Source organism: Emydura macquarii, unplaced genomic scaffold, assembly GCF_026122565.2.
Source record: "Emydura macquarii macquarii isolate MOO-44397 ecotype Brisbane River unplaced genomic scaffold, CSIRO-AGI_Emac_v2 contig_1424, whole genome shotgun sequence".
NCBI classification, from domain to species: Eukaryota; Metazoa; Chordata; order Testudines; family Chelidae; genus Emydura; species Emydura macquarii.
Window position 1 is genome coordinate 213,869 of NW_027131561.1, and position 13,214 is coordinate 227,082.

Genomic DNA, 13,214 nt, shown 5'->3' on the forward strand with positions numbered 1-13,214 from the left:
TTATTGGTTTTGTTTGCTTTGTTTGGTTTGGATTTTTTTTTTTTTTTAATTTACGGGAATACCCACCAAACGTTCAACAATTCTCAGACACCCAAGAAAGATGGTCTCTACTCTGAGAACCTCACAATCTGAGAAGAGACATGTAGATAGAGGCTAGGGGAAAGGGAACAGTGACAATAAGCAAATTATATACAATGTATATACCATTCAGTTTGATTCATTGTAAGCAGCACAGCAGAAGTGGGCTGTTAAAACAGGTTTATATAGGGCCAGAATAAGGAGGGAGACTCTGGCAGAATTACAAAGAGCTGTTAAATTTAAATTTGATGTGATAGCAGATGATGACTCAGTGGAGGTACTACAAAGCAAAATTAGAGCAGAATCTGGTCCTGTGTGCAAATAAAACTACTTCAGGCATGATACTATCACCCTTATTCATGCTGAGTAGTTCTTCCTCCACAACTAGCCTCATTTGGCCAGATTATGATAACCTTGCTCACACTGAATGGCATCTCATTCCACCAGAAGTTCCATTCACTTCAGTAGGACTATTTGTTCAGGAGAAGGTGCTAGTCAACAAAAGTAAGAGTGTCAGAATCTGGCCCTTTGTGTTCAGTCTAAATACACATGCAGTAAGGTACTAATCAACATAAATAAAAGTGGCAGAATTGGGTCCTTTATTTGTGTGCAATAGATCAGAGGTGACATATGCAAAAACTGGTGCCCCTCGCTTCTAGGCAATGGGTTAACATATATCATAGCAGATTTCAGTCATGAAATGGAGAAGAATATTTTCTCCTTTCCTCCAACACCCATTAAACAACCTATGCTTCCTCTTGAGGATCAGTATAATGAAATTGCCAGATGAGAGCAGCTATTCAAAGAACAAAGTCAGGCATATTATTTTCCGCTGTCAAAAACATTGGGGAATTACAAGTGAAGATGGAGACGAATAGCTTGAGAAAAACATGCACACAGTGATTACTATAACTGGGCAACATTCTTCTTTCTGCACTGCAAACTTCTGCTGAGGACTCTGTATGTAAAATTTCCACTGACGTCAGTGGGAATTCTGCTGACAGAAGGACTGCAGAATCCACAACTAAGATCAACACTTCAGGTAACAGATCCAGGGACATTTGTTCCTAAAGTCTAATTTTAGAAATATAAAAAACAACCCACAGAACATTGATAAGTAGAAGGTGTTGCCTGTAAGCCAGTCTTTCCTTGATGCTTTAAGGGTCATGTTAAGAGGGGGAAAATATAAGATTGCTAAACTTCTTAAGAAAGACATAATGACCTTTAACACAGTGCCCTGTTTTCTTTAGCCAGCAATGTCTTAAATCACACTAGACAGGAATATATAAATATGTGCCAACAACAAAAATGAGTAAACAGCAGATGTTAATGATGTAGTTAATAAATGTATGAAATATGACAGGAAGTCTAGAAATGTATTAAAATAATATATATATTGAGGGAGAAAAGAAGTACTACTAGGAGCTGCAACTGTAAACTCCCCTCCACCTACACCCCCAAGAATCTATAATTGTGACAGGCAGAAAGCAGGCAGGCAAAGCTGAGATCAGACTTACCACTGCTGCAGGAGTAGGTTCTAATGGATTTGATTTGGTAATATGTCTTTTCCGTGGTGTGCTGACTAACAATTTTATAATAAACTAAGCCACGCTAAGTAGTTATCTTCGTTATCTGAGGGCCTTTTAATTATTGAATACATGTGAACCTGTACATTTTTGATTGATTATTGATTATGGATTACAAAATATACTCCTTTAAAAACTATAAAAATGATAATGTCAAATACAAAATACTACATATGTCTAACCTGACAATGTTAGGTATTCTATCTGTCTAGGCATCTATACATTGCAACTAATGGGATTTTAAACAGGAAACTTTGTTGCAACTGCCATCATAAGAATAGATACAAATTATAAATACCAAATGACTCAAACCATGTAGATTATAATTCTTAGAATTCTAAGGCGGGTTATACCCATACATCAAAGAAGAATAAACCTTAGTGTTGGACATTAGTTGAAACTTGTAGAATCAAGGTTACAGTATTGATTATATTAAGATACAATGCAGCTACGTAACTAATTAATTTGAAACTCATGTCTTGCCTTGGCCAAACCTAACTTGATTAATTGTATTTTGCCAATCTAAATCTCCCCAGCAATTTCATTTGAATATTATATTATTCTTTACTTCCTGTCCTAAAATGTAACATTTAACATTTATGTAACAGTGGCCAACTCCACTGTGCTGGGTGCTGTACAAATATGTAGCAAATGATAGTCTCTGCCCCAATAATGTCTATGCACAGTATATATGTATCTATTACACACAAAATAAGGAAGTTAATAGAACAGTATTTAGTTTGCAAAGTCAAGCATTCAAAAGTGAGAAGTGCCAGTTTTATGATGCAATCTTAATTCTGCCTACATGTACTTCCAATCTGGGCCCTGAATGAAGAGAGGCAGGTGATGATGGCTTTCTCATGGTCTGCCCTGTCACATGCTAAGGCACAACCAATGCCATCAAATCGACATCCAAACATCATTCAATGAAGTCCTGGACTGAACAGCAATGGAAATAGTTAATGTGCAAAAATGTGATTCCTCCCAGAGCCACGTCAAGAAAACCATAGGCCCAGCTCTACGAATTTGACAACTGAACATCAAAGTTATGTCCTGAGCTAAAAGCGATGACCTGACTTGTGTCATTCAAGACAATATGACTGATATCACTCTGCAAGAAGCCCATATCAAAGATAATGCCCAAAAATCACACTGCCATATTGCCAGCTACAGTCTCCTTGCCTTTCTCCATCACCTGAAACACAGCCTTGCCACATACATCAAGCAGGGCATCAAGGATTATGACATGGTAGATGCTAGGAGCAACCCTAGAACCTTCACCATTTCAATAAGAATTGGCAAGATAATGACGGTTAATGTGTATAAACCCTCAAATACAGTCTGGTCTTCTCCCCCATTACCCACAGCTTATCATACAGCTATATGGGTGATGATTTCTGTAGCCACCACACAATGTGGTGCTATAATAGTAATGATACTGCAGGTGAACCTCTTGAAGAATGGCCATCAGACAAAGACACACACCTACTTTTCAATGCGAAGGACAGAGACACTTTTCATTCTGCCTGCTGGAACAGAGATTACAGCCCACATCTCTGTTTTCTCACCAAAGACCAGTTTGGAATCCCTCAGAATGCATCCAGAACTATTCTTAGAAACTTCCAACACACACAGCATTGACTGGTGATGATCCACACTGGCCCTGAACTCCCAGTAATCATAGTCAGAATTCACTGCGACAAGTGAGACCAAATGAGATGCCATCCCACCAAAGCTCAAAAATGTTGATCATTTCATCCAGTTTGTCTGAATACCCACAAGAAAAATATGTCTCATGGGTATTGAAAAGGATAATCCCCATACTGGGAACCAGAAACAGAAAGGCTATTAAAGGAACCAAACATCTGGTGCCCCGATCGCAGCAACATCCCTATGAGAGTCACTGAATTCAGTGTGCCATCAAAGATGGATTGAGCTCTTTGGAACTCTGGACTTTACTCATTCCACCTGCAAAGCTTGGTTATTGTTGCCTCAACTTGGGACTGCAAACCCAGTGAAACATCAAAACCCTGAATGCTTCTTATGAATTCAAAACCACCAGGGGACAAGTGAACTAAGCGCAAAGTGCGCAGAAAGCTCCAACAAATATTCAGTTCACTGCCTCCTCCCCTCTATCAGTGCCCTTCGTTGCTGAGGAGGTAAATAAGGCCCTCTAACTCAACAAAACCAGGAAAGCTCCAGTGCCTGTGGCTGTCTTCATGAAATTTCCAAAAAAACTCAGAGCCAAGGGACTGGAATGGATGGCAGCACTGTCAATGTCCATTCTTTAGGGCTTGTTCTGAGGATTTGGCACAAGGCTGTGGTCATTGCCATTGCCAGACTTGGGAAGCCAACCAATAATCCCTTATTGTAACAGCCTGCCTCACTCCTCTGCACACTGTACAAGCTCATGGAGAAAATATTATTAACCAGGCCACAGTTGCACTGACCAAGTATTAGCCTTAACAACACATGTTGTTACACACTGGGGCAGCTTTCTTAGACCTATCTACCAAATGGAGCAATGGCCTCCTCCTGAAAGCCAGCTAAATTATCCCATGCAATTCAACAATAAAATTATTCGAAGACATTCTGACCAATCTTAGGTTTCATGTTTTCCTGAGGGCCAACCACAAGGATCAGTCATAGCATGATCCTGTTTAATATTTACACCAGTGACCTTTCCCAAACATCACCATGGAAATTTGTCTGTGCTGATGAGGCTGCTTTGACTTTACTAGCATGGGATTTACCAACCACAGAGCAAATCCCAACTAAGGATCTTAAAATCATGGAAGAATATTTATTATACAGGCAGCTAAAACCAAACCTCACTAAAACTGTCATGTCAGCATTTCATCTAAACAGCTGAAATACTAAGTCAAAACTACATGTGGATTTCTGTGACCAGCAGATAAGATACGATCCCATTCTGAAATATCTTGGTACGACATTAGAACAAAGCCTCACATACCATCAGCACCTGAAAAATATTCAAGACAAAATAAAGGTGTGTGGAAATTTCATACAGAAACTGGCAAGAACAATCTGGGGAGCCAGTGCAAATGCTCTACTACCTCTTCACTGGCCCTTGTCTACTCTACTGAAGAATATTGCTCACACATCTAGACACATAGCTCCCACACATCACTTGTCGATTCTCCATTTAACATTGTCATGCAGATTATTACAGGCACAGTAAAATCAATACCACAACCATGACCTCCCATTCTGGCACATATGCACCCAATCCAAGTTCACCGTGACATATGAATTCTACAGGAGTTTCATTGTATTTCAGGGAACAAGAATCTTGCAATACACAAAGATCTCAATAGTATACCAAGATTCCAACTCAATCCAGAATTCCTGTTTTGCTTACAGTGCGAGAGCTCAAAGACTCAGGGTTTTTCCCCCCAAAGATCAATGGTGAGCATGGTGGAAGGATACCAGTGTCCCAAATAAATACCTCATCAGTGACCCGACCAAAGAATCCAGTGGCTTTTCACTTCCATGGAAAATTTGGTCCACTTTGAACCACATCTCCACATTACATGGCAGCTGCGCCTACCTTCTCCATAAGTGGGGACTGAGACACAATTGTATTTGTGACTGCAGAAATGGACTTCAAACTATGTAACACCTTATCAGTCAGTATCCCAGATATTCATATTCCAGTGGTCCATCCACCCTACCAGAAGCAATCAGTTGCCAGAAGCAATCAGTTGGATTCCCTGCTAGACTTGGAAATCTAACATTGCTGTTTTGAAGCCATACAAAAAAAGATGGAATGAGGCAGGGATATCATAGACAAAAATAAGTGCTCATGTAATTAAAGATTGTATCGTAATACATATGTGCATGGGGCTGAATTAGGGTTGCACACTCAACTGTAAATCTGGCATTTCCTAACTTTAGAATGCTTGACTTTGCAATCTGAATAAAGTTTTTTTTAACTTCCCTTCTGTGTGTATGTACCATTTCTGAGGATTTATCTTTTTAAAGTAAAAACTAATTATATTGTGCACAGCTATAACAACTCCCACAATATGCGTCATCAGCAGGCTTTTAATTCTGACCAAACTGGTAGTAGTTGAGTTACAGGACTAATAATGTTAGCTGGCAGCAGAAGGCTGTTTTCCAAGAGTGGGGGATGGATCCAGACGATGGTTATGTGTGGTCAAGGGCAAGCCCAACACAATTCACCTTGCTGTCCTCCCCTTTAGAAGGATGGGTCTCAGAGCCTGGGCTCCAGACCAAGTGAGAATGTCTACACTGCTATTTTTAGCCCCATAACAAAAGCCCCACAAGCCTGAGTCTGTTGACCTGTGGTCTGAGACTCACTGACGTGATTTTTTGTTTTTTGTAGTGTAGACGTACCCTTATTTAGCTTACCATATGCAGTATTTATCTGTCATACTGACATGCTTATGTAAAAAATGTCCCAGGATGGAATTACCAATTTTATGCCCTTTCTTCACAGAAAAAAATCCCAGTTCTCACTTGAAAATTGTTACTTTTAGTTTGCTTATCAAAGTGTTTCACTTACGAAGAGTCAAATTATTCGGATTAGTTTTACAGCTTTATCTAGCAAAGCACAAGCTTAGATTCATAGATTTCAAGGTCAGAAGGGACCACTGTGATAATCTAGTCTGACCTCCTGTATGACACAAGTCATAGAACTTCCCCAAAAATAATTCCTAGAGCATATCTTTTAGTAAAACTTCCAATCTTGAGGTAAAAATTGTCAGTGATGGAAAATCCACCTGACCCTTGGTAAATTGTTCCAGTGGTTAATTATCTCATGCCCTGTTTCCAGATTGAATTTGTCTATTTTCAACATCCACACACTGGATCATGTTATACCTTTTTTTTTTGCTCAGCTGAAACACCAAGTATATATTTTTAATGGTTTGAATTTTATTCTGTTTGCACATTATAACTGTGATCAAGTCATGATCACTTGTGCCTAAGCTACCATTATTTTTTAGTTCTGTGATCAATTCCTTTTTATCTGTCAAGACAAAGTGGTCCAATATTGAATTCCCCCATGTTGGATGCAAAACTTTTTGAGTTAGGAATTTGTCATCTCTAAATTTCATACTGGCAGCATGAGACCTCCAACATATGTCACTGAAACTGAAGTCCCCGTGATCATGCAGCTTTTTTTCCCTATGCATTATAGATAGCTGCATAGGGAGCCAGACATCCTGTTCCCTAATGTAACTTGTTGATCTGTAGCTAACACCAATTAATACCCCATTCTGTATTTATCTTCTAGGACATTGATCCATAAGCATTCAAAATCGAGTTTTTCCAAGCTGACAGGGACTCAGAAACGGGTATGCCATTTTTGACATAGAGTGCTACTCCTCCTCTCCTTTTGCCCCTCAATCCTTCAAATAGGTTATACCATTGATTTTAACATTCCAGGCATGTGAATCATCCCACCAGGTTTCAATAATACCAATTAGATTGAACTTGTGGTCATAAATGATCAATTCCAATTCTTCTTGTTTGTTACCCAGACACCTAGCACTGCTGTATAGGTAATTAAATAATTTCTTCTCTTCATGTCCTTTGGTTTCCTGAATAAATTTTATCCTCAACATCTTGATTTTGTGCTAAATGAGTGCTCATATCTTCCTGCTTTTTACCTTCCCCTTTGGTTATTCATTTAACATTCTCCTGACTACTCTACTCAGCCTGTCCCTGAGAAGATTGGTTCCCCTTCTACTGAGCTGAAGACCATACAAACTACAAAGTTCCCTCTACACACAGAAGGTGGACTAGTATCCCACAAAATTAAAACCTTCCACCACTTACCTAGCCAATGGCTCACTTCCAGAATCTTCTGCCTTCCTTCATTTATGGGACTGGAAGGATCTCTGAGGAGATTGTTTGGACATTCTTCTTCTGCATGCTTCTGAGTTCCCTAAAGTCTGTATTATCTGTGAGATATCCTGCAATGCAGTGTTATTAGTGCCAGCATAAACCACCACCAATGGATCCCTGTCCATCAACTCCAGAAGCCTATCCAATCTTAGAATGACATCCCATGTATTGGGGCTCCTGTTGTCTGCCTGTTCCTTGCAAAATGTTCCTTTAATTCTTCTGAGTATTGATTCCTCAACAAGGATTATCTGTCTTCCTTGGACAGTTGGAGAGCTCTTTGTGGGCAAGCTTGATTTTCTTACAGGTTGGGCTGAGCTCCCATCCACAGGATGAGCTAGATCTTGAGATCTTCCACAGCTTCCATATTCCATCTGTTCTGTCTGGTGGTCACAACCTGCATAGCCTCATCTGCCTCCAGCTGTGTAGAATTCTGCCTTGACCTCTTGCCACTACGTCAGGGACTGCGGGTCTCAAATGCCAGTCCACAAGGCTCTTAGGAGCCAATAAGTTCCAACCTGACACCCAGTGACCGGCTAACAGTTACCAGAATTAGAAGCTCAACTCTGACAGAGGACTTCAGTCCGAGGATCTGATTGACAGAATACTGGGGGTCCTGATTGGTTTCCTACTTTTATTTAAACCAAGCACAAGAACAGGCAGTTGTCCATGCAACTGGGATTCCCCAGCTTAGGACTGCTTCCCTGGTGCTACCTGCTTCTACTGCCTGACTCTGATCTCCTGGTAACCTGACTCTGCCTGCCTCCTGACACCTGACGCTTGATCTGCCCTCTGGCATATCTCAGACTCCGATCTCTTGGTATCTGACCTGGCCTGGATCACCACTCCTACTCTGACCACTAGGTCAGATTGCCTATGTCCTGATAATGACATAATGGTAGTTACAAACTACCAAGCCTCCTCTCTGATTTGCTTTCTCTCTGACACCTTTGTGGCCGGCTCCTTTCTTCCTTGAACCTGGGGTACTGATGTTTCCCAAACCTCGCTGTCTAGGATCTCCTCAACTATTCTGATTCTCTGTAGCGTCTCTACTTGCCCCTCCAATTCAATAATCTTTTCCTCCAGCATAGCCATCAACTTGCACTTCCTGCACAGAAAGTCCTTTTCGGCTTTCGGCAGGTAAGACGACATGGCACATCCATTGCAGGTCACCACAGCTGTTCCAGCACCATTCTGAAATTGCATGTAGACCTGAGCATTGAAGGAAAAAGATACTGAAATTCCCTCTTCAAACTACCTCCAAACTCTCCTGCTAGCTGTCTCTATTTGCAGCTCTCAAGTTCACCTAGCAAGTGATCTTAAAATAGGCTTCAGTGCCAAAAACCAATCCGTTTAAGGACAAGACAAGATGAAGTAAAATACACCTACAGGTGTAGGACTGAAGGTCTAGGGCTGAAAAACTAGGAGATTTATTAAAAACTGAACAAAAAGACCAAAAAACATATACTGCCATAAAGAGAAAGTGACAAGATTAAGAGAGACAGAAAAGAGAAAAGGATGGGGGGGGTGAGGGGGGAAGTAAAATTACTGAACAATATTTAGGGAATATTCTTTAAGAAAGAAAACAAAAAAATGTGGAAAATTGAATAGAAATGATAACAGGACATTAAAACAATAAACTGATCCCAATCCTGCTTCCACTGAAGTCAATGAAAAAACTCCTGTTGACTTCAGTGGGAGAAAGTTGAGGCCTACAGTATCTATCATAGGATGTGTTACCAGTTATTGTTTCACTTCTGCAATGGGTTCCATGTGGGCAGTCCCCAACCCCCCGTGGAATCCCTCTGGCTTCCATGGAAATCTATGAAGATGTTAGAGTCCAAAATGAAGATGCTGGAGTCCATGCTGGTAGTGGGTGCATTTAAGGAACAACAGTAATTTATTTAAAGATTCTCTCTGTAATTATGGAGATTGTCTTAATGATTATAAAAGGCCACTAACAGTTTTGAAATTGCCCATCTATTAATATCCAAGTTGCAGAGCACCTTCTGATGTGTTCTTCAGTTTTATCTTGTGAAATAGGTCACTGGAGAGATCATATTAGATGAAATCATATGTATCAAACCAGTGATGCATATCTTGCCACTCATAGTCGTGCTTTTGTGACCTGTTCCATTAAAATAACAAAAATAAATGGTCATTTAGGACTGGGATAGCTTATCAATAACTGGTCCTATGAGAACTGTAATTGTTTTAGTTCATTAGATTTGCATCTCTTTAAAAAAAATAATGGTTCTCAGATATATTCAATTTCTATTTTCTTTTTTTCAGGCTACCAAGACCATTCCATGCTTTTGTATTGGAGGATATTGATACAATATTTTGCTGTAACTTCAGAGTTACTGAGATCAATAAAATTAATTTCAACTATGTTGAACTTATAAAGAGCTTCCTTAAAAAGAAAAACAGTAGCATTAAAGATATACATATTATTTCCTTAGAATTTTTATTTAGATACTATATATGCACCAAAAGATGTAGTACATTTATGAGCTTGATCTTTAGCTGTGCAACATTATTATTTGAAGGAATTCAGAAGAGGCCTGGGGGGCCAAGCCTAGGCCAACCAAAGACCAAAACAGGGATTCATTGTCTTTTCAATGAGGATCAAACTTAAGTCCCCCTCTTGATAGAATGATTTCGGGGGGCATTTTCTTCCCCAAAGCTCCCACATGTAGGTTTTATCACAGGAGACAGTGATCTGTCCCTACAATGGAGAAAACCTTAGAAAAATATAGGGAACAATCCTGGCAAGAAGACAAACTAGATAGCCTACCAGGTCTCTTCTATTTCTTACTTTTCTCATGCTACATAAAGGATTTTAAATAGTTAGGAAATTGAAAATATTTAACTTACAATGTAAAACATCTAGGCACTAAAGAATACACAAGTTCAAAACACAAGGGGGAGGGGGTGCCCTATCATGCCAAGGCCTTTCAAATCTGTTATTTTTACTACCCAATTTCCTTTTTCTTTAAAATTGTCTAGAGATCTGATGAAAAAAAACTTCACTAATTTAAATAACGGAATGTAAAAATAAACCAATAAATTAACCGCATGGTTACTCAGAGAGATGCCATGTGCTACTGACATGATTTCTTGACAAGCTTCTCTGTCATACATTAGATGCAAATAGTTGTGGTGGCAAATGACAACACTTCAATGTTTATGTCTCAACACACTTGCTAACAAGGTAAAAGGTAGCATCTATTACCATTGCTTGCACCTATAATTATTCACCACTGTACCCATGAGGACTGTGGGAACAAAACAGCAGGAACAAAATGGAAGTTGGATGGTGCCCTTTTAAAAATTTGATCTGAAATGTCAAAAAATTGTCTTCACTTTAAACTCTTTGGCTGAGATAACTGGAGCAGTGGAGGGGATATATATAGATGTCTGGCAAAATCCATCCCTTGTACTGCTTTGAAATCTCAGTTTTTATGTGACCCATCTATTTAATTATAAATTGCAAAACGTGATGGGGGCAAAGCCTACTGTAAAAAACTTCTGGGAAATCATATTTCCTATTGACTCAGCTGGTGTTCAGTACCACTAAGAATACAATCTAATACCTATTTATTTATTTGCCTTATAAATGGCAAACCTTTTGTTGTTATGCAAAATATTTGTTACCCTCCTAACTATTGGGGAATGATAAGACAAGCTATCATATGTACTATAGACATTCAGTAACACAAGATTTGAATAATGGCCATGTTTTCAGTCTTTAAAAAAATCTTAAATTGGAACATTCATTCTTTCATTCCTTTCAAGACAGTAATTCAATTTAAAGGTTGCCCTCAAATTCATGCTAGATAAGATATATGTTGTATGGTTTCTATGTACTTGGCAGTGACTCAAATGGATGTTCATTTAACCTCTGCCCTGCTTTAGAAGTTGGGCTACATTTTTGTTTGTTTCCTTTTATTTTCATGCAGACAAAAGCCATTGAATGAGTTTCTTTCAGAGATTAGCAGAGGTACAGTATCAGCCACAATAATAAAAAGGGAGAGAAAGCGACATCAAGATCAATGAAAGGATGTGAAAGTCCCAGCATATTCTTAAGGAGGTGATTTAATTATGATGTGTCACATATTCTGAATGAAACTCTTTAACGGGCAGTGAGCTTTCTCAGTAACAGTGTAACCAGTAGAACCTGTTTCCCTGAGAATTCAGGATGTCTGAGTATTGAAAATGAGCAGAGCTAATAGGAATAGCTTTCATTCTTTTTTCTGATACCAACATGCTACTGTTCATGTGCAACCAATAGGCCACTTACAAATATAGCATTTTTATCATTGATAAGACTGATAACCTTTTTATGATGTATTTTGATTTTCATGCAAATAAGAAATTGATTATCCAATGTCATCAACTGGAAAAATGTCATTGTCTTCAAAAGGGAGCTGGATTAGACCTACATGAACTAAAATTCTTACTGTGGAAATGTTGATACAATATATACCAAGGATCACCATATTTTAGCACTAATGTTAGCATCAGTATTTAAGCAGGTTACATTAAGACAGTAATGCACAAACCTTTTTGCGTATGGGAAGCCTGGACTTCATAAAACAGAGTACACTGAGCTATGTAAACTAAACAATGTACCTCTTTAGCAAGTGATCTATTCCATTATAATGCTACTAGGTTTTGACCCCATTTATAGTAAATCTGTCAGGGAATAAACACTGAATATAGGTCACTACAAGCTACAGTGCCTAAATTATTGCCGACCTACATCATCATGGAGATTTAGGGCTTGTAAACTTTTTTTCCACAGTTCCTCATTGTCCAGTCTTCACAGTTTTCAGGTGAATTACTAAGGCAGGGAATGGATGCATCTAATATTGTGTGTTCATGAGAAGAGCAGTCAGTGACTAGACCCTACAGTTCCACTTTAACCCTCTAAGGCTGCTGAAGCATTGTTGCTTCTCTCCAGGCAACCTAGCAAAATTCTTATCCTGAAAAATAAATTGGTTATTAGCTCACTTACCCCTTAAGCTTTTGGGGTCAAAGAGTCAGCATGAGAAAGAGTAACAGTAGAGCCACTGGGATTTGGGAAAGAATTTTGTCAAAGAAATTCAGTCCCATGCTGTATATTGGGTATCCAACTGAATAAAATGTCTCATGTTAGAGTATCTCAGAGTTATTGCACATACACTTTAACAAGATTAGCTGCTTCACTCTCTTCTCTAAAACACTGTGTAGAACAGAAATTATGGGCTGGATTTTCAGCTGGTGTACATTGGCATAATTCCACTGACTGCCATAGGGTTATTCCCATGTCCACCAGCAGAAGATATAGCACTCTAAGTGCTTTATCCGCCTATAAACATCACAGGACTATGTTTTATCATAGCAGGGGGGGTTTCAGAAGAAATCTTTATCAGCTCCTTCAGAAGGCAAGTTTCTTAAAGTAAAAAAAAAAAAGCTTCATTTCAATAAAACAGAGTGAAAACTCCTGGGTAGTTAAAAAAGGACATACCTTTGAGCACTGTTTGTGATTCTGGCACCAAACCAGGGAACCATTGTTCTGCAAAAGAAAAAAATAGGGGCATTAATATTTAATATGTCCTTAAAAATTGCCCAGATCATGTCATCAGTTTTTAGACTGAACTCCTCTTCTAATTC

At 39.0% G+C, this 13,214-nt stretch overlaps 1 protein-coding gene across 1 annotated transcript in view; it reads right to left on the reverse strand.

Moving 5' to 3' along the window:
• The window catches only part of ANOS1 (anosmin 1), a 173,834-nt gene that overhangs the window by 121,192 nt on the left and 39,428 nt on the right, over positions 1-13,214 (reverse strand). The window contains exon 2 of the mRNA XM_067552999.1: positions 13,069-13,116. Coding sequence (XP_067409100.1) covers positions 13,069-13,116 — 48 coding nt within the window. The remainder of the gene's footprint in view (positions 1-13,068; positions 13,117-13,214) is intronic.